General features: G+C 33.0%; 2 protein-coding genes across 3 annotated transcripts in view; both read left to right on the top strand.

Annotated features, from left to right (window-relative positions):
- Positions 1-24,916, top strand: part of LOC111505753 (venom carboxylesterase-6) — a 106,120-nt gene that overhangs the window by 37,208 nt on the left and 43,996 nt on the right. The gene's annotated exons all lie outside the window — the stretch shown is intronic.
- On the top strand, positions 8,503-23,311 carry LOC141487080 (E3 ubiquitin-protein ligase RBBP6-like). Its single transcript, XM_074185881.1, has 2 exons — positions 8,503-12,685; positions 12,902-23,311. The coding sequence occupies exon 1, from the start codon at positions 9,413-9,415 to the stop codon at positions 10,643-10,645; it is 1,233 nt and encodes a 410-aa protein (XP_074041982.1). The 5' UTR covers positions 8,503-9,412; the 3' UTR covers positions 10,646-12,685; positions 12,902-23,311.

Here is a 24,916-nt window from a genome sequence, read left to right as displayed (position 1 = left end):
ATCTGTTAAGGCATCCAGCTGGGAGGTGGGTAGCAACTAGCATTGTGAACCTTTCACGGTTTCATGGTGGGGGTGACTTGCACTGTTTAACATAAAAGAAATGCCTGGCACACTATGCAAATAGTGTTATTCAGTTCGTAATAGAAGGAAGACGGTGAGTGTATTTTTCTGTTGGAAATTGTTTATATTTTGATACATATTTTCATCATGTCCGTTTCAAAAGTAGACTTAAATAAAATCAATAATTTGAATGTACAGGCCTTATCATCATTGACAATTGATGAAGTGTACATAATTAAAAATATGTCAACTTATTCTACAAGGTTTGGTAAATCAACGTTATTAACTTTGGAAGATGGAAGCAATGATAAAGTATTTAAAACATGGCTACCAAAACGTATTTCGTTGCAATTCAGTGATGACGATATAACTTGTATCAACTCATCGAGTGGTAAATATACGATGACATTTAGGTCAGAGCCCACAAAGTTTTGCTGGCATGAAAACGCGATCTCTAGTCAAATTCAATATGATTGAATAATAATAGTAATTATTTATAGTGAATTTATTTTTGTTTCAATAATATTCATACATTAGATGATTTAGATGATAATTATATGGAAATATAAACATTACTAACTTAGTTGAATACACTCACTTTATAAGTACAAGTAAAATGGGAATGTGAGTATTATATCATGAAAACAAGTTGGAGGTTGCTTATTGTTTTTTTATTCGATTTCAGTTCCACCTTTCAAAGATGTGGATGCAGTATGCAAGTCAAAATTGGATCGATGTTGTAGATCTCAAATCATCAGTTCAACATTTGTCGCCTGAATTGAAGGTGTTGGGTGATGGAGCCGAACATGCAAGCATTTATGATATGAGTGTATGCTATGATGAAAAACAAATCGAATTATGTCTTCGTGATGCTGAGAACTATCGGAGTGGTGCAGAAGTTTGTAACAAATTTTTGGATAATGAATTGGAATTGTGTCAACTTTGTGAGGTTATGCTTGAACTGAACCTGAGAAGATTCCTGTATAGTCTCCAACCATACTTACCAGAATGGATTATTCATCACTTTGAATTGAATGATGAAAATCGAGAGGAAATTAAAGATCGCGAAAATGATGACTATGAGGAAGAAGTTATTTTAGATAGTCTGTATGTTCCTGTAAATCATAAATAATGTCGAATAAAAAACTTTGTAAAGAAAATATTTATCATGAAATGGACCCATAAAATCCAAATGAAGTCTACTCCACGGTTGTTCTGGCCAAGGCTATGGGAGTAAAATCGATTTGTCTGGACATATTTCATTTTTAAGACAATTGGGGCATTCTCTACAAATTTCCTCTATTTGTTTTTCCAAACCAGGCCACCAAAAATAAGAACGCGATAAATTTTTCACTTCAACTACCCCCATGTGTGTCGAATGTGACTCTGTCAAAATTGCTTCTCTCAAAACTTGAGGAATAATGATACGGTTATTCCAAATTGAACAATCGGATTCAATTGATAATTCATATTTAATTTTATAGAAATATTTTAAATTTCTCTCTTTGTGAAACTTTTTCTAATTCGGCCAACCTTTATCAACAAAATTCAACACTTCATTCAAAATTCTATCATTAGCTGTCTCCTTTCTAATTAATTAAAAATTTACTGAAAAGTGTTCAGCATTCGCTAAATATTCAACAAAATTAAAATCAACATTTTCCCCTGACATTGTCCTCAATTGATTGCGGAAGTTCAGACAAAGAATCTGGGTTATGTTCTGATTTCACAACTTCTATATCATATTGATAACTCGACAAAATAATTGCCCATCTTCGCAATCTATTTGCAGCATATTCAGGGATTCTTTTATCAGGATGGAATATATATGATGAAGGTTTATTATCGGTTACCAATGTACATTTTTTTCCTAACTAGTGATAATGAAATCTGTTTAAACCGAAAATAACTGCTAGAGCTTCTTTCTATAAAATACAAAATTTTTCTAAAAGCATAAGCTATAACCCTTTCTATGCCATTAGGCAATGTATGCGAGATATCAACGCTCCAATTCCGTAATCACAAGCATCAATAACTTACTTTATAGGTAGTTCTGGGTTAAAATGAACTGAAACAGGAGGAGAAATTAATTTTTCTTTCACTTCCTCAAACGCTTTTTGACAACAATTTGTCCATTTCCATACCGTATTTTTCGTCAGTAAATTGTAAAGAGGTTGTAACAAAATGGAAAGATTTTTTATAAATTTGCCAAAGTAGTTCACTAAACATAAAAAAGATTGTAATGAAGTTACATCGAATAAAATTGGTGCATTAATAATAGCGGAAATTTTAGAATCAGAAGCATGCAAACCTTCTTTACTAATATCATATCCAAGATACGATATTTTGGATTCAAAAAAACTACATTTGTTGAAAGATAATTCAAGTCCCGCCTTTTGTAAACGTGAAAGCACTGTTTCTAACGAAAAATATGTTCTACTCTGGTTTTTCCCGTGATAAGAATGTCGTCCAAAAAACAAACCACTCTATCCAAATCTACTAATAGAGAATCTAAAATTTTTTGGAATTTGGATGGCATACTTGAAATACCAAATGGAGCATGATTATATCAATACAAGCCTCTGTGTGTCAAAATTGTAACATACTTTTTCGAAGTCTCATCTAAACAAATCTGCTGATAAGCATTGGACATGTCTAATTTAGTAAAGTGGACACCACCAGCCAGTTTACTGAACAAATTTTCAATTTTTGGTAATGGATATCAATTTCAATGATCAATTTCTATGAAAGGATTTATCGTAACTTTGAAGTCCCCGCAAATGCGTACTGAATCGTTCCTTTTTAGTACGGGCACAATAGGTGTACTCCATTCAGAGAAATCAACTAGCTTTATAACTTGTAAATTTTCAAGTCGATCTAACTTTTTTTCCACTTTCTCTTTCATTGAAAATGGTAAAGGCCGTGTTTTAAAAAAATTCGGACTCGCTTCCATACCTGATTTCAGTCTAATTGATATTGTCCCTTTGTTAAATTCACCTATGCCTGGAGCAAACAAGTTCTTATATTTATCACCCAAATAACTCAAATTTAAAGTTAATTTTGATGGATTCTCCATATCAAAAATTGTCAGATAGAACGAATTGAAAAAATCACGTCCTAGTAAAAGAGGTAAGCCTTTTCAATAACATAAAAATTAAAGTTGCCCAGTTTTCCCTTATATTCAATTTCACAATTAATAAATCCCAAAGGTTTAATCTTATCGCCATCATATAAACTAAAAATTTTGTTTGTTGTCTGCAAGATCTTATCATCAAAATTTAATTTATAAAATGATTCCGACATTACAGAAAAACTAGCTCCCGTATCCAAAGTAAAAGTGTACATTTTTTTATCCACAGATACATTTATTGAAACCGAATTGGTTTCGTTATTCAAGGTAAATAATGAATATTCCTCAGAATCTAGAAAAATGTTTTTATGAAATTCCTTTTTTTACTACCTGAATTTTTATGTGGGCACATCGGTGCCAAATGACCCTTTTCATTGCAAAAATGGCAAAAACGGTCACGATATGAACATATATCTACCGTGTGGTTTTTTCTTCCGCAAACTGAACATTGGGTTTCGTTTTTTCCTCCACCATTGTTTTTTCTGGAACAGCTGCTTCGTGACCTCGATGCCGCAGAAGTTGACGGGTGTGGCTGGTTACCTACTCTGGATTTAGGTGAATTTGCGCCGGCGAAATGAATCCTTGGTTCTTGCTTAACTTCGGCTGAAAGAAAGGTGCGGTTGGCCGATTTAGAGGATGCAATCTCAGTCACTTTGGAAAACTTGACTCCTGCATTCTCTTCATAAAGTCGGCAATATGGAAACATCAACTACTTGACACTTGAATTTAACTCGTCTAAAAACTAAAACTATTCATTCTTACAGGATGATTTACACTAATATCCTGCACATGTCAAATCTGCTTTCCATTATTTGCTTCCTATTTGCTTTAATAATATAATTGGGAATATCAAGGAATAACAGAAAATATCCATCATAATTCCACATTTGAACTGAAAATTACGGTACATGAAGCAAATACAAAATGTTCATGTTTGTTCCAATGTTCATTTTCGAAATGTTTGTATTTGTTCAAGTTGTTCATATTACTACGATTTCCAACTTTTGTTTTCGGATGATGACTGTCATCACCCGAAGATTTTTCGATATCTAAAAATAGTATTGCATATCTGGTGATTGGGAAGCGTGCATCATGCATCATGAACATGTTTCTTATCAGATCTTTTTCTGTTAGCTGATGAATAATCATCTTCATTTCTGCTGACGGATTGCAATTGCGATAGCGGAAAAAAAATTTGCATTCGAAGATAAAAGCTATTACACTGGTCAACTTGTTATTGAAGGATGAAATTTCGATAAATTAGATCATATATGAACGAAAAAAAATTATATGCCATAGAAATTATTATTTGATTTTAATCGATACTTCATAATAATACGATGAAAATATAGATGTACAGCATATTCATTGATTTTGTGACTAATGTGAAGAAAGCAGAAATGAAAAAATAATATTGCTTCAAAATTTTTTTACCTAGAACAGATGAAACTGAAACCCTTTTAATGATGAATTATAATTCATCAATGAAATTTGTATACCTGCTACGTCATTTCAATTATAAAGAAGTGTATATGCTCAATAATCAGATGAATTGAATGAGCATGTAATAAACTGATTAGAAATTAGTCGATAGAAAGATTTATTACCCCATTTTGAACTGTATATTTGTTATTTGTCGTATTCAAACCATTGAATGAAATTTTATTCATCAAAAAAAACTATACAGCGTTGCCAAAAGTGAGGAATCAAATACCTGCAAAACCGTCGGGGGGTAATAAAAAATCGACAGATGTCTCTACATAATACTAACTTCTATAAAAAAATCTATATTTTTTCTGTATCTAACTAGTGAACCATGTGAAATAATGAAAGAAATGGGAATTGATCTTCCTCTTTGGATCAAAAAATTTGTTATGAAGCAAGTTCATGTTGTTTTCATGAATCCTATCTATTAATAGTGTTCTTGTAACTACTATAGTTATTTTCAATAGAGGCAGCTAGTTATCATAAATTGTCAGGAGGTGAATAAAAGAAATATATAAACTTGATTGATTACAGAAAACTGGGCCTCAAACACCGTAGCGGGGTTTATTTTCCAACCTTCGAAACCTTCCAGTATCTGCAGCGGTTCATTAGTCGATAAAAAAACATTTGCAATATTAAATTTGTACTGAAATAAACAATGACAAAGGTTCATTCAGAATATTCATTTCTGAAAGTAAAAAATTGGAAATTATGACGGAATGTTTAACTAGATGATAGATGACATTCATTAACCTATTCCTTAAAAATATTTATAGATAGTTGTGCTTCAGTACTTCAGAGTGGAATTCAATTATTCATTCCTGCCAAGAAAAATGTAATAAGATCAATTAATTCTTCCGATCCAATCGAAATGATTATTTTTCAGAAGATATTTTTCGAACACAATGTTATCCAATCTCCTGACAGCAAAAATTTTTATTGAATTGTACTACTTTCTGCAAATTTATTTTAGTCGAGACTGAATTATGAATAGATGCCATGAAGTTTTTTATACGTACAGGTAAAAAAAGCTTGAAAATGTGATAGCATGGATAGAAAAATATCATTTAGGAGAAAAAAGTACAATACAGTCATGAAAACAGATATGTGAGTTGATATGGAATGATAGGTCATATTTGAAATATTAATTTCTGGAAAAGCATTTTTATGCAGTTACTATTTCCCACTGTATTTTTCAGTAGAAAATTTGGGCATGGAAGTATTGACCATTGACTATTTTATTGACTATTCGAAAAAGCTCTCTTTCATCTAAAGAACTTGAGACTGTTCGTTCTGGAACCCAAGACATCCTCACATTGCATATAGAGAGATACGAGCAAAGTATTTTTGTCATTTTCAATTGTTTCGAATATTCTATAAACTGATCATGATTCGAAGCAAAAAGTTATCAATGGTCGCTGTATTATATAAATTTCTGGATCCTAAACTCATTTTTCAAAATAAATCATATAATTTCATGGCATTTTCCTTTACTGTTTACGAAAAACCTCCCACCCAATTTTCATATTATCATTATAAACTCCCACTTACACAATATATCAGTATGCGGACGGCCGACTAACTAGATAACGACCATATAAATACCTAACACCTATCTAACCATATTAGTATTAGTGAAAGTTTAGTGATAGTGAAATACTATATCAATCAATCAATCAATCAAACATTTATTGAATCAGTGTTCATTTACAATCACATTAGGCAAACATCATCATAAAATACTGGCTGATACAACAGGTCAAACTATTATAGAAAAACAAATACAAAGCATAACTTAAATAAAAATAAAATCACTAAGCTACAATCAAATTATGATTATGACTCAAGGAGAAACTCATCCACAGAGTAGTATGCTTTTTGCAATAGAAAAACCTTAAGCTTCCTTTTAAAGACATTGATGTTTGAGGACTTAATGTCATTACTAAGCTTATTATATACTTTAATCCCACAGCACATGGGGTGATTCTTCGATACTGTCAATCTACTATAAGGCTGATAAAGTTGAAGGTTATTTCTGGTGAAATGTTCATGGATTTGCTCATTTCTAGGAATAATTTAAATATTTTTTCTTATATATATCAGAGTTTGGTAGATATACAAACTAGGCATTGTTAATACACTATAACGAATGAATAATGGCCTGCAGTTTGCACTTGAAGATGCCCCAGCCAGAACTCTGATTACCTTTTTCTGAATAACAAACACTTCATCAGCTTTAGCTGATAAGCCCCACTGTTCAAGACCATAGGAAATCACTGACTGAATTAAACTGTGGTATAAAAGCATGAGAACATTAAAAGAGACTGTTTCAACCTACGAAGTAAATATATATGTTTACTGAGCTTCAGTTTGACACTATCAACATGGAAACTCCAGGTAAGTTTATTATCAATATCAACACCCAAGAATTTAGTACAATTAACTTGATGTACAGTTTCATTATTTAATCTTACTAAATAGCTTTTATCAATAGTTATATTTTTAGTAACAAAGTTGAGCATTTGAGATTTGGCAGAATTTAGCAGCAGACCATTTGTAGAACACCACTCCTCAATTTGATCAGTTACTTCATTAGCTTTGACAATTACTTCGGACATAGTTTCCGCAGATACCAAGATATTAGTGTCATCCGCAAAAATTATAATAATGGAAGCTTTCGAACAAAATTTCGGAAGATCGTTAATAAAATCCAAAAATAAAAGAGGTCCTAAAACAGAACCTTGAGGTACCCCTCTTACTATACATTTACTTACAGAGTTAATTCCATTCACACAGACCAGCTGACTACGGCCAGTCAGGTAAGATCTAACCCAATTCAATGCAGGACCACGTATACCATAAAACTGAAATTTGTGTAGCAGTATGTCATGGCTCAAATCAAAAAATAACCCCAGAGTTTGCTGTTTGTTTTCCAAGATTTCCAACACATGTTTAATGAGTTGATCAATTGCGCCAACAGTGGATTTATTTCTTCTATAAGCATTTTGACTAGAAGAAAATAATCTAAATGATTCAAAGTAATCATATAATCTTTGATAGAAACAGTATTCAATAATCTTAGAAAACTGACTAAGTAGCGAAATAGGCCTGTAAGATGAACAGTCAGATCTCGAGCCCTTATTTTTATATATTGGCAAAACCTTTGACATTTTCAGTATATCAGGAAACCTCCCCTCTATGAAAGTGGAGTTAACTATATGAGTCAAAGGCTCAGAAATTACATTGGCAACGTTTTTTATAACAAGACCAGGAATTTCATCAATACCGGACGAGTTTTTCTTACAAACTTTTTTGATAACTTGTTCAATTTCCATCTTAGTTGCTGGATATAAAAAAATACTTTGATGTGAAGATGACATATAATTAATATTTTTAGTGTCAGGTTTGGATATGCTACTGCTAACAGTTGAAAAATACTCACTAAAAAGGTTGCATATAGCAAAATCATCAGAAAGAAGGACCCCATCTTCAGCACTTTCTAGACAAGGTATTGCATTGCCAGAATAACCAGTCTGGGATTCCTTGATGATTTTCCAGGATTCTTTCACTTTATTATCAGCAGAAGATATTCTATCATCATTGCTAGTTTTCTTAGCATGTTTCAATTTATCCTGATATATTATTTTGAGTTCTTGATATTCCCTCTGATATAAACCATTTTTATATACTTTGTTCAGCTCAGATAACTCGGTTAACCTTCTACTGATTTTTCTCACGCAGTAGTTATCCACCTGGAGTCACCAGATTTTTTTATCTTGACTACCTTTTTTGGAAATGAAGTATCAAAATAATAGGAAAATTTATTATAAAAACAATCAAACTTAGAATTTGCTTCAACTGAGTCATACACTGAAGACCAATCAGTCTCCAGCAGTAAACTAGAAAACTTCTCAATATTGTAGTCATTAAAACATCTCTTGTGAGTTTCTTGGTTATGGTCAACCTGATCATAGCTGAAAGTTGCCAGCTGGAAAGTGTGATCAGATATATAGGAATGATTAATGGAGTAACTAATAGGATTAGAAGTAGACAAAATATTATCAATACAAGTTGCTGAATCACCCCATATACGAGTAGGTTCACTTATAATAGCACTAATGTTATGTTGCTCAAGTATATTTATAAAGTCAGTTCTCTCATTAGTAAACCTTAACATATCTATGTTAAAGTCACCACAAGCTATTAATTCTAAGTTTTTATACTTACTATACAACATCACAAGTAATCGATCAAATGAATCAAAAAAAGTTAAAGTATTACCAAGAGGTGATCTATATACCGATAAAATTATTATAGTTTTATTCTTACCGTTTAACGCTAATGCACATACCTCAATATCTTGCTCTATACTAATTTCTATAGGAATGTTATTAACTTGCAAGGATTTTTTAGCAAAAATGCATACCCCTCCCCTGATACGTTTCTCCCTACAGAAAAAAGAGATTAAATTATAGTCAGTTATTTGAAAAGATGAACACTCTTGTGATTTAAGCCAGCTCTCACTAATACATAGAATATCTGGAGAATGTTTGTCTAAAATCATCTCCAAATCAAGTGACTTATTGTTACAACCCTGTACATTGCAGTGCATCACACACAATTCAGCACAGATTTCAATATATTGAGAACATAATATTCTGTTCATCTGATAAACAAATCAGAAGGAAGAGAAGAAACATTTCATTGAATTGTTCAATTCGCAGCAGGGAAAGAAACATGTCTGTGTATTACAAATTCAGATCGGCTGTAAAATATTACAGGGTCACATTCGATGGACAACATATTTCAGTTAAGGATTTAAGGAACGCCATTATGCTTCAAAAAAGGATTGGGAAAAACAATGACGTTGACTTGGAAATAATGGATGCCCAAACAAAATCGGTTTACACTGATGTGAACTACTTAATACCGAGAAATTCATCACTTCTCATTGCAAGAATTCCAGTAACTCCTCGAAAAACGAAACAGTGGGAGAGTCATGGAGAAGGATGTGCGGCACTTCCAAAAGTAGCTGAAGAAGGTCCCATTGAAAAATCGGCGAACTTGTCGAGTTTAAATATTTCTGAAGAAGATAAAATCAGATTGATGATGTTGCAGTCTACTCAGAACTATGATCCAAGCAAGTATAAAAAATTTCGAGGTTTTAATCAAGTGGGACGTCTACCTCCTAATTATAGATGCCACAAGTGTCATCAAGAAGGACATTGGATCAAGGACTGTACTTTTGCCGATGGAAAAGGTGTCAAGAAGAGCACTGGTATACCTAGAAGTTTTATGGTAAACGTTGAAGGTCCTCAGGTACCCGGAGCGAGGATGATTCATGACGGAGAGTATGCAGTTCCTCTGGTGGATTATGAGGCATATAATCAAAAAGTTGTTCCTGCTTCTGTGAATGGACCAAAACTTGACTCGCCTGACAACTTGGTCGAGAACAACAAGTTGTATTTTGAAAATCTGGAGAATAATGTAGGGAACCACAGTGAGAACATCTATTTGCATCCAGTTGAAGGGCTCATGTCATCACCACCTGAAGTTGCAGATGTGATTGTCACTACTGAGCGTGATGAGTCTAAAGAGTTTCCATTTTCTTTTTCATCAACAAAGTTGGATCCAATAGAAAGTTCATGTAGTGGAATGTCGGCAAGAACACTGCTCAATGAATCAACAGCAAAATGTGATAGTGCCATTCCACTTCGTTGTGATTTTTCTGACAGGATGTCGGAGACGGCTTCGCTAGATGGACCAAAGGCAGAATATGGTAACATTCCATCTATTCTTGGGCAGGTCATCGCTTGTGCTTCCCAACCACTACCAATGGCAACTATTCAGAACCCACCTCCTAATTATGGATTTCCGTTTTCGTGGTATACTCCTGGCATTGCTCCAGAGCATTCCGGTATGGCATTGCGATGTGACATTTCCAGTCATCCCCCCATCGAGTCATACTGAGAGGTACCATAGAGAAGATGAGTACGTGACTTCCAGAAAAGAAAGACATGCTCGATCACCTTCTTTCAGGAGAATTCCCTTTCCTCCACCTGGGGAACATCGCATACATTCCGGCAGCATGGGTACAAACATTTCTTCCTGGAAAAGGAAGAGGCATTGTCGATCACCTTCTCCAAGGATGTCTCCACCACATAAAGGGCGTCGCAGGCGTGATGTCGTTTTACCTCAAAATTCACAACGTTCCTCTAAGAGAGAATATGAATGTTTTTACGATCAACGCCATGGCATGAGTCGAGCCTTATCCTACAGGAAAAGAGTGACGCATTTTCGTATAGCGTCTCCACATCAAGATCGTAGTGGCGGTTCTCAGAATTCGTTACGTTTCTCCAAGAAAGGAAATGAATGTTTGGACGAACAACGGCATCGCAGTAGTCGAACCGTATTTCATAGAAAAGAAAGGAGGAATGTTCGATCACCTTCTCCAAGAGTGTCTCCGCCACATAAAGAACGTCGCAGGCGTGATGACGATTTTCCTCAGGATTCGAGTTCAAAAAGATCTTCATACCGAAAACATCGTAGCAGGAATAAAAGTTCATCTTCCAGGGGTTAATGACTTGTGATGAATGAAGTTGGCTTGACGCATTGAAATATTTTATGTAACTTCGATGTGAATAAAAAATTTAGAAATAATAATTTTGTTTGATTACCAGAGAGGCTAGCTGATTGTCATATATTCATTTTCGAAATATTTTTTCAAGATGTTCAGTTTGCTGCGATTCCCCAGTATACGGAAAATCTAAATCTACATGGAAGTAATGGAATAGAAAGTTATGACTCATCAATCAAATTTTTGTGAATTTATCGTAATAATAATTAGTGAAATGTGAATGTATTGGAATTTTTTAATCAGATGATGCTTTTCACTGACCGGATAGGTGAGAAAATTTATAAAATGTTTCGCTATATAATTTTAGGATGGAATTTAGTTATCTATTCTCGCCGAGAAAAATATAAGATTCAATGATTCTTCCGATTGAATCGAAATGTATGTTTTTCATACACACTGATATGCATTCTCCTGTCTGCAAAAATTAATGTCGGATTTTTCTTCATTCAACATGATTTTTGTAAGTCGAGAATGAATGCTATGAAATCATCTATGCGCATACAAAGTGTTCAAAGAAGTGTTACCATGGATAAGAGGATGTCTTTCAGAGAAACAGTACTGAAAAATACAGTTTCTCAATGCTCATCAACCAATTTTGTATAGCCATATTATAGTCATTCTGGATATGAATCAACTGACGTATTAATTGCTTTTTTTTGTTTAGTAAAGTCGAGGCGACGTGACCTTGAAGTGTCTGGTGCATGGATCGTTGAATTTTTTTTCATATGAGATTTGGTGTGTGTGACATAATGACGTAATTACATTTGGTTGATGTGTGTGTGTGTGTGTGTGTGAGAATGCACGGTACAGGGTTTCATAATGTGCTTGTCTATGTACATTAGGATTCGAGTTCAAGAAGAACTTCATACCGAAAACATCGTAGCAGGAATGAAAGTTCATCTTCCAGGGGTTAATGACTTGTGATGAATGAAGTTGGCTTGACACATCAAAATGTTTTATGTAACTTCGATGTAAATAAAAAATTCAGAAATAATAATTTTGTTTGATTACCAGAGAGACTAGCTGATTGTCACAATATTCAATTTCGAAATATTTTTTCAAGATGTTCAGTTTGCTACGATTCCCCAGTATATATATCGAACTGAGAGTTGATGATTAAAAACCTTCAAAATCTAATTAATTTACTGGGAAATAAAAAGCTGATACGAGAAAGTTATATTTTTTCTAAATCTACATGGAAGTAATGAATTAGAAAGTTATGAGTCATCAATCAAATTTGTATATTACTGGAGTTTTTTCCCAACACCAAATCGTTATTTCTACACCTCGACACGTGTTTCGATCACCAAGTGATCTTCAAGATCAGTTTTATCTTCCTCTTTGAAGATGATCACTTGGCCATCAAAACACGTGTCGAGGTGTAAAAATAACGATTTGGTATTGGGAGAAAACTCCAGTAATATTCATTACTACACCAAAGGTTCCAAACAGTACATCATAGGTCAATCAAATTTGTGTGAATTTATCGTAATAATAATTAGTGAAATGTGAATTTCACTACAAATTTTATTTTGCAAATGTTTTTTTATCGACTAGTGAACCGCTGCAGATACTGGAAGGTTTCGAAGGTTGGAAAATAAACCCCGGTAGGGTGTTCGAGGCCCAGTTTTCTGTAATCAATCATATTTATATATTTCTTTTATTCACCTCCTGGCTATTTATGATAACTAGCTGCTTCTATTGAAAATAAGTATAGTAGTTACAGGAACACTATTAATATATAGGATTCATGAAAACAACATAAACTTGCTTCATAACAAATTTTTTGATCCAAAGAGAAAGATCAATTCTTATTTCTTTCATTATTTCACATGGTTCACTAGTTAGATACAGAAAAAATATTAGATTTTTTTATAGAAGTTAGTATTATGTAGAGAAATTATTTCTGTCGATTTTTTATTACTCCCCGATGGTTTTTCAGGTATTTGATTTCTCACTTTTGGCAACGCTGTATAGTTTTTTTTAATGAATAAAATTTCATTCAATGGTTTGAATACGACAAATAACAAATATACAGTTCAAAATGGGGTAATAAATCTCTCTATCGACTAATTTCTAATCAGTTTATTACATGCTCATTCAATTCATCTGATTATTGAGCATATACACTTCTTTATAATTGAAATGACTTAGCAGGTATACAAATTTCATTGATGAATTACAATTCATCATCAAAAGGGTTTCAGTTTCATCTGTTCTAGGTAGAAAAATTTTGAAGCAATATTATTATTTCATTTCTGCTTTCTTCAGATTATTCACAAAATCAATGAATATGCTGTACATCTATATTTTCATCGTGTTATTATGAAGTATCGATCAAAATCAAATCATAATTTCTATGGCATATAATTTTTTTTCGTTCATATATGATCTAATTTATCGAAATTTCATCCTTCAATATCAAGTTGACCAGTGTAATAGCTTTTATCTTCGAATGCAATTTTTTTTTCCACCATTGCAATTGCAATCCGTCAGCAGAAATGAAGATGATTATTCATCAGCTAACAGAAAAAGATCTGATAAGAAACATGTTCATGATGCATGATGCACGCTTCCCAATCACCAGATATGCAATACTAACTATTTTTAGATATTTAAAAATCTTCAGGTGATGACAGTCGTCACCCGAAAACAAAAGTTGGAAATCGTAGTAATATGAACAACTTGAACAAATACAAACATTTCGGAAATGAACATTGGAACAAACATGAACATTTTGTATCTGCTTCATGTACCGTAATTTTTAGTTCAAATGTGGAATTATGATGGATATTTTCTGTTATTCCTTGATATTCCCAATTATATTATTAGAGCAACATACAATACAAATATATTTTCAAAAAATTTAAGGAACCACATCAAATATTATTATTACTGTTGAGACAATTGAAAACAACCAGTTAGCCTGTATGGTAATCGAACAAAATTATTAGTTCTATATTTTTTATTTACAACGAAGTTACACAAAATTGTTTGATGAGTCAAGCCATTCACGATCATATCTTCATTTATCACAAGTCATCATTCCCTCTAAGATATACTCCTATCCCTGCTACGATGTCTTCGGTATGGAGTTTTTCTTGAACTTGAATCCTGAGGAAAATCGTCATCACGTCTGCGACGCTCTTTATGTGAAGGAGACAATCTTGGAGAAGGTGATCGAACATTCCTCTTTCTTTTTATGTAAAATTCGATGAACCAGTGCTCGGTCATTCTCTCATAAGTTTACATGAGCACACATATAAGCCCTATGGATCACCGCTATTCAGGAATTCGGATGAAATTAGAATTGCAATCAATAATCAAGATGTTATACTAGATATTGCCGAGAGCTTCATTTACATAGAAGGTAAATTCACCCCCAAAGACGTAGCGAAAACATGCTATCTCTCGAATAAAATTATAGTTTCGGGCCACGGGAACCACTTTTTGAAAAGACTTTATTTAGATTTACAGACTTTATTGTACAGAAGTTACTCTAACAATCGTACTAACAGAACTGACTCTTCCTTCAAGATAGGTAGCTTTTATAAGTTTATTATAACTCAGTCAGCATTTGATAAATGAGCATAAAGGAGGGTTTTATATACATAACTTGCAATTGCATTTATCTTTGATGAAATTCGTTACAAAATGGGTGGTGAACAAGTGGCTGTTGTTAAAAAACCCGGGATAACATCTACAATGAAAATCATGATATCATTTGGACAATCACATGCTAACACATTATTGACATCTGGCTGGGGACTTTCACAATTGAAACAAGATATCTTGGATATAAACAGTTATGTATTCAGTGGAAAACTACCACTGAAATATTTGATGGGTTTTGCTGAAGATTATAACAAAAGTATCTTGAATGCTAAACAGGAATTAATTTTGATTATCGCTCGATCATTCAAAAACTCATATATAGGTGAGGTTGATGCTGATTTGGAAATGAATAAAATCAAATGGAAAATATGACATATTGTACCAGATGATAAACACAAGCTCAAACTTTTGAGTAGAATAAACAAAAGCGGTCTGAATGCCAAAATCAAGTTGACTTATCGTATGTGAACTATGAACTACCATCATTACGTGGGACTTCTTCAGACATATGGGCCATCAAAACAACTATCGCTCAGGAAACTCCTCGTTTTGTAATCATCGCATTCCAAAGTACTACCACATCTGAAGATAGAACACAGGATATTGCAAAATTCACAACTGCCGTTATCAATAGTATTCGAGTATATTTGAATTCTGAAGTTTATCCATATGAGCGTTGGAATTTGAATTTCGATAAAAAACTTGATGCTTCTGCTTATTATGCTTTTGAGAGTTTCCAGCGAAGTTATTATGATAAAAATATGAGTGAACCTCTGATGGACATTGGACAATTTAGAGAGAATCCACTATTCATCATCGATTGTTACCACCAACCGAATGCAACAAAATCATCAACTATTGATATAAAGATTGAGTTTGGGACGAGAAAGACCAAGTTTCCAGACAACACTAAAGTATATACATTAATTTTGCATGATACAGTTTTAACATACACTGTATTGGATGGTTCAGTTCACAGCAAATATTGACACTCTTCGAATCATTGATATCATTTCATTTTTCCACTCTATCATGTACTGTTTTATGATCTTTTTCTTATTTGTAACTGACTTATATCGTGTATTGTAATTTTTTTCCTAATTCATATATATATCATATTTATTGTTTTGTAATCATTTTTAATTGTATATAATGGGATTTAAATAAATAACACACGAAAATAATACAAAGTTTTTTATTTGACATTATTTATGATTTACAGGAACATACAGACTATCTAAAATAACTTCTTCCTCATAGTCATCATTTTCGCGACCATCTTTAATTTCCTCTCGATTTTCATCATTCAATTCAAAGTGATGAATAATCCATTCTGGTAAGTATGGTTGGAGACTATTCAGGAATCTTCTCAGGTTCAGTTCAATCATAACCTCACAAAGTTAACACAATTTCAATTCATTATCCAAAAATTTGTTACAAACTTCTGCACCACTCCGATAGTTCTCAGCAAGTTATGTATATAAAACCCTCCTTTATGCTTATTCATCAAATGCTGACTAAGTTATAATAAACTTATAAAAGCCACCTATCTTGAAGGAAGAGTTAGTTCTGTTAGTACGATTGTCAGAGTAACTTCTGTACAATAAAGTCTGTAAATCTAAATAAAGTCTTTTTAAAAAGTGGTTCCCGTGGCCCGAAACTATAATTGGCGCCGTCGGTAGGATAATGGAAGAAAATCGATCCTGAATTTTCTTCAGTACCAACTGTTTGTCCACTACAAGAAACCAGCTTCGTCCACCAACCACCCACAAAAAGGACCGGATCGTCAGACTCAGCTACTACAGTCCTCCAGGAAAGAATACTGACACACCATCGAGGTAAGTCGAGATTTCCTACCTGATTCCAAAATTTCCTTAAAATCTTTATCGTAAATATTTGTGGAAGTTTCGGAAAAGTGATTATTATAATCAAAAACGAAAACAGACATCATTTTCTCTTATAGCAATTGAAATTGGTGACAGGACTATAGAAGTCACGTAGATTAAGAAAGACAATTTAAATACTGATTTAAATTGAAGCAATTAAGTGAAAAACGCCGAATCAAAATTTCATACATTCAAATCATTTTTCTCTTTCCTCACTCATAGCAAACAATAAATGCATAGTGTTCACTGAATAGTAAAACAAAGAAGCTAAAGAATAACTTGCTGCTACTTATATCATATGATTAATAGACAGAAAATAATCTATTTATATCATACGCTGATATAAAGAGAGTATTAATTTCACACACACACAACGACGCTTCAGAAATATTCTTGTGATAAACTTCGCAATATTATTACCGTGATTCTTTTCTGAATAAATGAAGAAAGCAAACTTTTATCTTGAATAGACTCGCTGAGCAATCTTTTCCGATAAGATCGCGACAATAACACATGACCGAACCTGAAATTGAAGATTTAGTACAGTCGCTTGTCTCTCTATCCGTTTCAAATATGTCCACCGAAATTAATTATACTTTATTTAAAATTTATTCTGATACCATACCTTTGTATGATGGATCTCCAGACACCCTCGAAATTTTTATAAATGCAATTGACAAATTTTATAATAAATATTATAGCGCTGACGATACACTAAATCAGTGTATCTTGAGTATTATTATTGGTAAACTCAGAGATAGAGCACAATTATTGATTGGTACAAGAACGGAATTAAACACATGGATTTTAATAAGAAATGAATTAAGAAATACATTTGGTGATAGACAAAATTTAGATAACCTTGAACCTTTTTACACTTGTCCCTAATAGAAACGAACACCCCCTTGATTTTGCGAAAAGAATACAAGTACTGAGAAGTATTAATCTTTAAAATTAATTCTATTGCCGCTGTAGACCCACAGACTAAAGCGATATATATTCGTCAATATCAATCACAGTCTTTGAAAGTATTTATGAGAAATTTAACTATTAGATTACAAGATAAAGTAATTGTTCAAAAACCAGATAGTCTTGAAGAAGCAATGAATTTAGTTTTGGAAGATGAAAATTTTAGACAAACACAAAACATGGTTTTTCAGAATCGCTCAAGCACTAACGTTCAAAAACAACACCCACCAAAACAAATGAAACCAAATTATAGTAATTTCCCTGTACAAAATTATTCACACTTACAAAATTTTCAACAAACTAACTTTAGAAATCCTACACCTTCTACTAGTCAAATGTCAAATAGACCTTTTAATAATTATCAACAATTTAACCAAAAACCACAATTTCCAAGCCAACCCATAACGATCCAACCTAAACAAGTTCAACATAAATTTTTAACGAATAAACAAGTGTTTGGACCACCCCAAAATGTGTTTAAACCAACAGATAAACCTGATACTAGAATCATTCAACCAATGTCGACTACTTCTAGAAATCCTACGGTTAGTAGATCAAATATGCCTTACCACCCAGCAAATATCCGATCATTTAGGCAACCCCCAAGACAAACCTTTATAAGTGAAGAACTTTACAACCATAATAATGAGAATGAATACGACATGACACTAGGTTACCCCATTAACCAATACCCTGTCGAAGACCAATACCCAATTGAAGACCAATACCCTCCAGATCAATATCAATTAACTGATGAATTAAATGAATATTACTTTACGCCCCAAGAAACGACTGAAATAACTGACTCAAACACTGAATACGAAGACGAAAATTTTTACAAACCGCCTCCGACAAACAAGACGGTATAATAGAACTTTATTCAGGCTCTATAAATGGATTACCTTATATACAAATCCAAAATCCCCCTATTAAACTACTAATTGATACCGGATGTCATACTTCCATGTTAAGACCATCTATTGTAGAAAAATATTATCCAGACAGAATATTCAGAGAACCCTCTCAGTTAAAAACTTCATTAGGTGAAAAAGAAATTCAATATAAAGCTATTATCCCAGCTTTTGAAGAATTTCAAAGCAACTATGAAACGGAATATATTTTATTCCAATTTCATGAATTTTTTGATGGAATTCTAGGTTTAAAAGAACTTAAAAATCTTGACTTAAATATCGATTTTAGCAATCAAATCTTAAGAAATGAAATTGTACAAATCCCTTTCTACTATAGACAGCCTCACGAAACTTCTTTTACTTTCGAAATACCACCATATGAAACTTTAATAAAGAAATACCCTGTCGATATCAGTGAAGGAGAAATAATAATTCCAGAGGGATTTATTGATAAATTATACGTACCTGAAACAATAACTTATGCCAAAAATTATCGCGCAACTTTCGAAATTTTTAATAAAACTAATAAAACTATCTCTATAACAATGAATAAACCGTTCCCATCCAACCAAATAAATAAAGAACAATTTGAATTTTATAATATTGAACAAGCCTTACCTGAAAATTATAATAATAATTCCATAACTGATATAACAAGTAAAATTAGGACCGACCATATGAACACGGAAGAAAAAAACGCAATTTCAACAGTTTGCAAAGAATTCTTAGACATATTTCATGATGAGAATACTAAACTTTCTTTCATAAACAAAATAAAACATGAAATTAAAACGACAGACGAAATACCAGTACACACTAAATCCTATCGGTTTCCTCATTGCCATAAAGAAGAAGTTAATAAACAAATAGAAAAATGTTGAATGACGGAATAATACGACCATCATCATCAGCTTGGAGTAGCCCTATTTGGATTGTACCGAAGAAAGCGGACGCCTCAGGAAAGAAATCGTAAATCTAATAGAAACATTGAAAACGATATAGTAAAAATCTTTTTAGAATATTTGAAACCTAATACTGTCTATGGTATAATATTTCAAGAGGAACTAAAGAATGTAATAATTCCGATAATCCAAAAACATTTTAGAAACTCAGCCTTCAAACTTGTTCAAAGTAATATGCTTTTGAAAGATATTTTGAAGAAAAATAAACAACGAGAAAAAATTAAATACCATCATGAAACAAAAACTACACATAGAGGCATTAATGAAACAAAACTGTCTCTATCAAAAGTATACTATTGGCCTAATATGATTCAAGACATAACAAACTACGTAAATACATGCGTAACATGTCAAAAATCAAAATACGAAAGGCACCCTAATGTCATAAAATTTAACCCAACACCAATTGGAGAATACCCGTTTGAACATATTTATGTTGATGTTCTATCACTTGATAGACTAAAATTCCTAACAATTATTGACAGCTTTTCGCGCTTTGCACAAGCATACCCCATACAACTAAATGCGACAGACATCTTAGATCATTACGGTATTCCAAATAAAATAACCTGCGATTCCGGCACAGAATTTAAAAATAACTTGATTGAAGATTTTTGCAAACTCCATAAAATTATGTTGCATTACATCACCCCAAAAAACCCTAACAGTAATAGTCCGGTAGAACGTTTTCATTCTACTCTAATTGAGGAAATACGAACTTTAAAATTAGAATTTCCTAATCGACCAATAACAAAACAAATGTTGTATGCGATTCTAGGATATAATAATTCTGTCCATTCCGCAACTAAATTCACACCCTTTCAAATTATTAAAGGTAATGTAGAACACCAGAGCCCTTATGATGTAACGTTAGAAAAGATAACCTCAAACTATATAGAAAAACATTCAAGAAATATGAAAGTATTAAAAGAAATAGTAGAACAAAACAATGAAAAAGCCAAAAACCTATCTAAAGTAAATTCCAACAGAAATGACCCCCCCAGAAATTGAAATTGATAAAAATATTTTCTTAAAGAAACTCCTCGAAATAAATTATCACCCTTATATAAGGAAATTCAACCAAAAAAAGATAGTAACTTCAAAATTGAAACTTCTAAATCAAAATACCATAAAAGTAAGTTAAAGCCACAAAGAAAAATCATTAAGAAACAAATTGTTTCAGATGACAACGTTATACCTTCTACTTCTTGGAATCCTTGCGACGACAGGACAAGACATAATAATGACGAGGATAAATAACCCTATCCTTCCCTTTTCCCTTGGAAAAGCAAGAACCACTACACAAAAACATACGTTTATAAAATACATTGACTTAAAACAATTTGATTCTCCCCTAAACATCTTAAATAATAATACAAAAACAATCGCAGAATTTATCTTAATCAAAGACCCTTTATACCCACAACTACACCACATGTATAATCATCTGAATTATTTGCTAGACAAAATTAAAGTGAAATTAATCAATAATAAACCTCAAGAAAATAATCGATCGAAAAGGGCACTTATTAATATAGTAGGCAGAACAAGTAAATGGCTCTTTGGTACTTTAGATGATGAAGATGCAGAAAAATATAATAAAGCAATTTTCACTTTGGAAAAGAATCAGAACATGCTTCACCATGATTTAGAAAATTACCTAACTATCACAAGAAAATTTATGAACGAAACTATGAATAGCTTACAGCAAATTGTTAAAAACCAACAATTAATTGACGAACAAATAAAAAGTATTGTCTTAAATCTGAATAAGTTCACGCTATTCTTAAGACTTCAAAATTCTCTTGATACAATGATAATAGATTGTCAAATTATATTATCAATACTTAATAACATTGGAGATTCAATTTTATTTGCAGAATTAAACATCATTCATAGCACGATATTACCATTATCTGATATCGAAGAATTATTAAAAATAATGTTAAACCTTTACAAAGGCAGTTTACCAAACTTTAAAAACATTCAGTCGTATAACAAATTACTGAAAATTGAAATTAATTATAAAAATGGAATTATTATATTTGCAATTCATTTTCCGATACTTCTTGAAAATGTTTATGATTACTTCCATTTGTTCCCAATTCCAATACTCAACCAAGCTATCGTTCCTTTAAAACCCTATATAATTCCTAACTCGACTTACCATCATTATGAAGATGAACCCTGTACGAGAATCGAAAATACCTGCATATACCATGTTGACAACCAAATTTCAAAAGAAGATTGTTTACCGAAATTACTAATTGGTAAAACCGATCATCAATGCCAGACGATTCAAATTCAATTAGACCAGGACATAATAGAACCTGTCAACGATGCCTACATTATTATTATCCCCATTGATAAGATCATGATTGAGAAAAATTGTAAGGAGCATGGATACGAAAATATCGGACAACCACAGTTGATCCATATCCCACATAAATGTAACCTCACTGTCAGAGGCGAAGTTTATTCCAACGACGCCACTTCCGTTCAAGGAAACCCTCTACAGTTACCCGAAATAGATACTATCCAGCTACATCCTAAGAATAACCCTATGAAAGTTCCTGAAAGAGTAAACCTCGACGAACTAACCCGACTTCAGGACCTTGCTGAAAAAACCCAATTACATCGACTAGAAGCCTTAGAAGAAGACAGCACTTCTTATACTTTAATGTATATTTGTATATTTATATTTATTATACTTCTTACATATTTTATTTTACATTCCAAATATAAGAACAAATTTAAATGTTTCAAAAGGAAAAATAAACAAGAAAATATTCATTTAGAAAATGTTGATGAAAATAATATCAATGTATTATTTTCATCTTAGGGATGGAGGAGTTATGTATATAAAACCCTCCTTTATGCTTATTCATCAAATGCTGACTAAGTTATAATAAACTTATAAAAGCCACCTATCTTGAAGGAAGAGTCAGTTCTGTTAGTACGATTGTCAGAGTAACTTCTGTACAATAAAGTCTGTAAATCTAAATAAAGTCTTTTTAAAAAGTGGTTCCCGTGGCCCGAAACTATAATTAGCATCACGAATACATAATTCTATTTGTTTTTCATCATAGCATACACTCATATCATAAATGCTTGCATATTCGGCTCCATCACCCAACACCTTCAATTCAGACGACAAATGTTGAACTGATGATTTGAGATCTACAACATCGATCCAATCTTGACTTGCATACCGCATCCACATCTTTGAATGGTGGAACTGAAATCGTATAAAAAAACAATAAGCAACCTCCAACTTGTTTCTATGATATAATACTCACTTTCCCATTTTACTTGTACTTATAAAGTGAGTGTATTCAACTGAGTTAGTAATGTTTATATTTCCATATAATTATCATCTAAATCATCTAATATATGAATATTATTGACACAAAAATAAATTCACTATAAATAATTACTATTATTATTCAATCATATTAAATTTGACTAGAGATCGCGTTTTCATGCCAGCAAAACTTTGTGGGCTCTGACCTAAATATGTCATCGTATATTTACCACCCGAAGAGTTGATACAAGTTATATCGTCATCACTGAATTGCAACGAAATACGTTTTGGTAGTCATGTTTGAAATACTTTATCATTGCTTTCATCTTCCAAAGTTAATAAAATTGATTTACCAAACCTTGTAGGATAAGTTGACATATGTTTAATTCTGTACACTTCATCAATTGGCATTGATGATAAGGCCTTTTGCTCTAGTATTTCAACCTCCTGTACAATCAAATTATTGATTTTATTCAAGTCTACTTTTCAAAAGGACATGAAAATATGTATGAAAATATAAACAATAACAAACAGAAAAATACACTCACCGTCTTCTATTACGAACTGAATAACACTCTACTAATTGCTGCAGATATATTGGTCTACTGATTTGATAGTGTGCCAGGCATTTCTTTTATGTCAAACAGTGCGAGTCACCCCCACCATGAAACCGTGAAAGGTTCGCATTGCTAGTTGCTACCCACTAGAGATGCCTGACGTCACAGCCAAGCCCACCTCCCAGCTGGATGTGTTAACAGATATCGATACGAATAAACAGTGGTTGTTGCGTTCTCTTAGAGGGCAGACGTTAACACACTCCTTATCACAACGCTAGAGCGATGCGTTACGTCATAGCCATCGTCTCATCGAGAGGTGAGGACACACCGATGAATACGCATTACTCAGCCACACGCCGTGGAGTGAACATCTCGTTCTCCTAGCGTTGAACGGTTGCTGCTGTGACGTCACACCACTATTACCTTGGTGGGCACACAGATTGAACATTCATTACTTGGTGGATCTTTGAAGTATGCAGACGTATGTTTGTACATAGGTGTGAATTGTGGGGTCTTCGAAGTTATTATAACCAGGCGGTAGAGGCTTATTAAGTGAATACCCAGCTACTTCCAGTTCTTCTTTACACACCGAAGCCAGTGACTTTTCATCGAAACAGATGTAATGAATCTGAAGCCGGCCCTGATCGACGCATGACGCATCACGGAATACCGCGAAAGAGCGGGAAGGATGCAGATGAGTCCCGAAATCCGCAGAGGGATCCGGAACGTTCGTTGACAATATAAAAACGTCGCTCTTGTACCAAGAAAGCGATTCGAGCGGTTAACAAACGGTGAAGATAAATTAAGCGTTAGTTACTGAGTGGTGTAAATAAATTAGTTGTGATAGTGAAGTATTGTTAAAATAAATTTGTTTAAGACAGTTAATTCTTTAATTCGTTACAATTGGTGATCAGAAGTGGATTTTTAAAATAAATTTGTGAGCGCTTGGTGGACAATTTTTGTATTACGGTGGAATTGACTATAAAACTTTCGCACTTTCGCGCAGATAGACTGGTGATTCATTGTGTTTCGCGAAGCGGACAGTACCGGGCGACGGAAACATAAACTGATAGACCCTTCTCGCGAAAAATAGACTTGTGAAAATAAATAAGTGTTTCGAACTCCATTAAATAAGTGGACATATTCAGTTTTGAGTAAAATAGACAGTAAGAGATAAAATGTGTTCAAGGAAAGTGCGCCTAGTGGACTTGAAAGTTGCCGAACTGAAGCAAGAATTGGAGGAGAGAGAACTGGATTCTTTCGGAAAAAAATCAGTACTCCAGAAGAGACTATGAGACAACTTGATTGAATCAGAAGATCCCGAAACATATTTATTCGAAGTTTCTGGGGGTGATTGGAGTTCAATAATGAACAAACTCGAGGAGAACACCAAATCGTTG

The sequence above is a fragment of the Leptinotarsa decemlineata genome, unplaced genomic scaffold (genome assembly GCF_025532065.1).
Source record: "Leptinotarsa decemlineata unplaced genomic scaffold, Ldec_3_MD MMD2_P_RNA_scaffold_2, whole genome shotgun sequence".
NCBI lineage: Eukaryota > Metazoa > Arthropoda > Insecta > Coleoptera > Chrysomelidae > Leptinotarsa > Leptinotarsa decemlineata.
The sequence above is the reverse complement of the archived record's forward strand: the minus strand, read 5'-3'. Positions and strand labels throughout refer to the sequence as shown.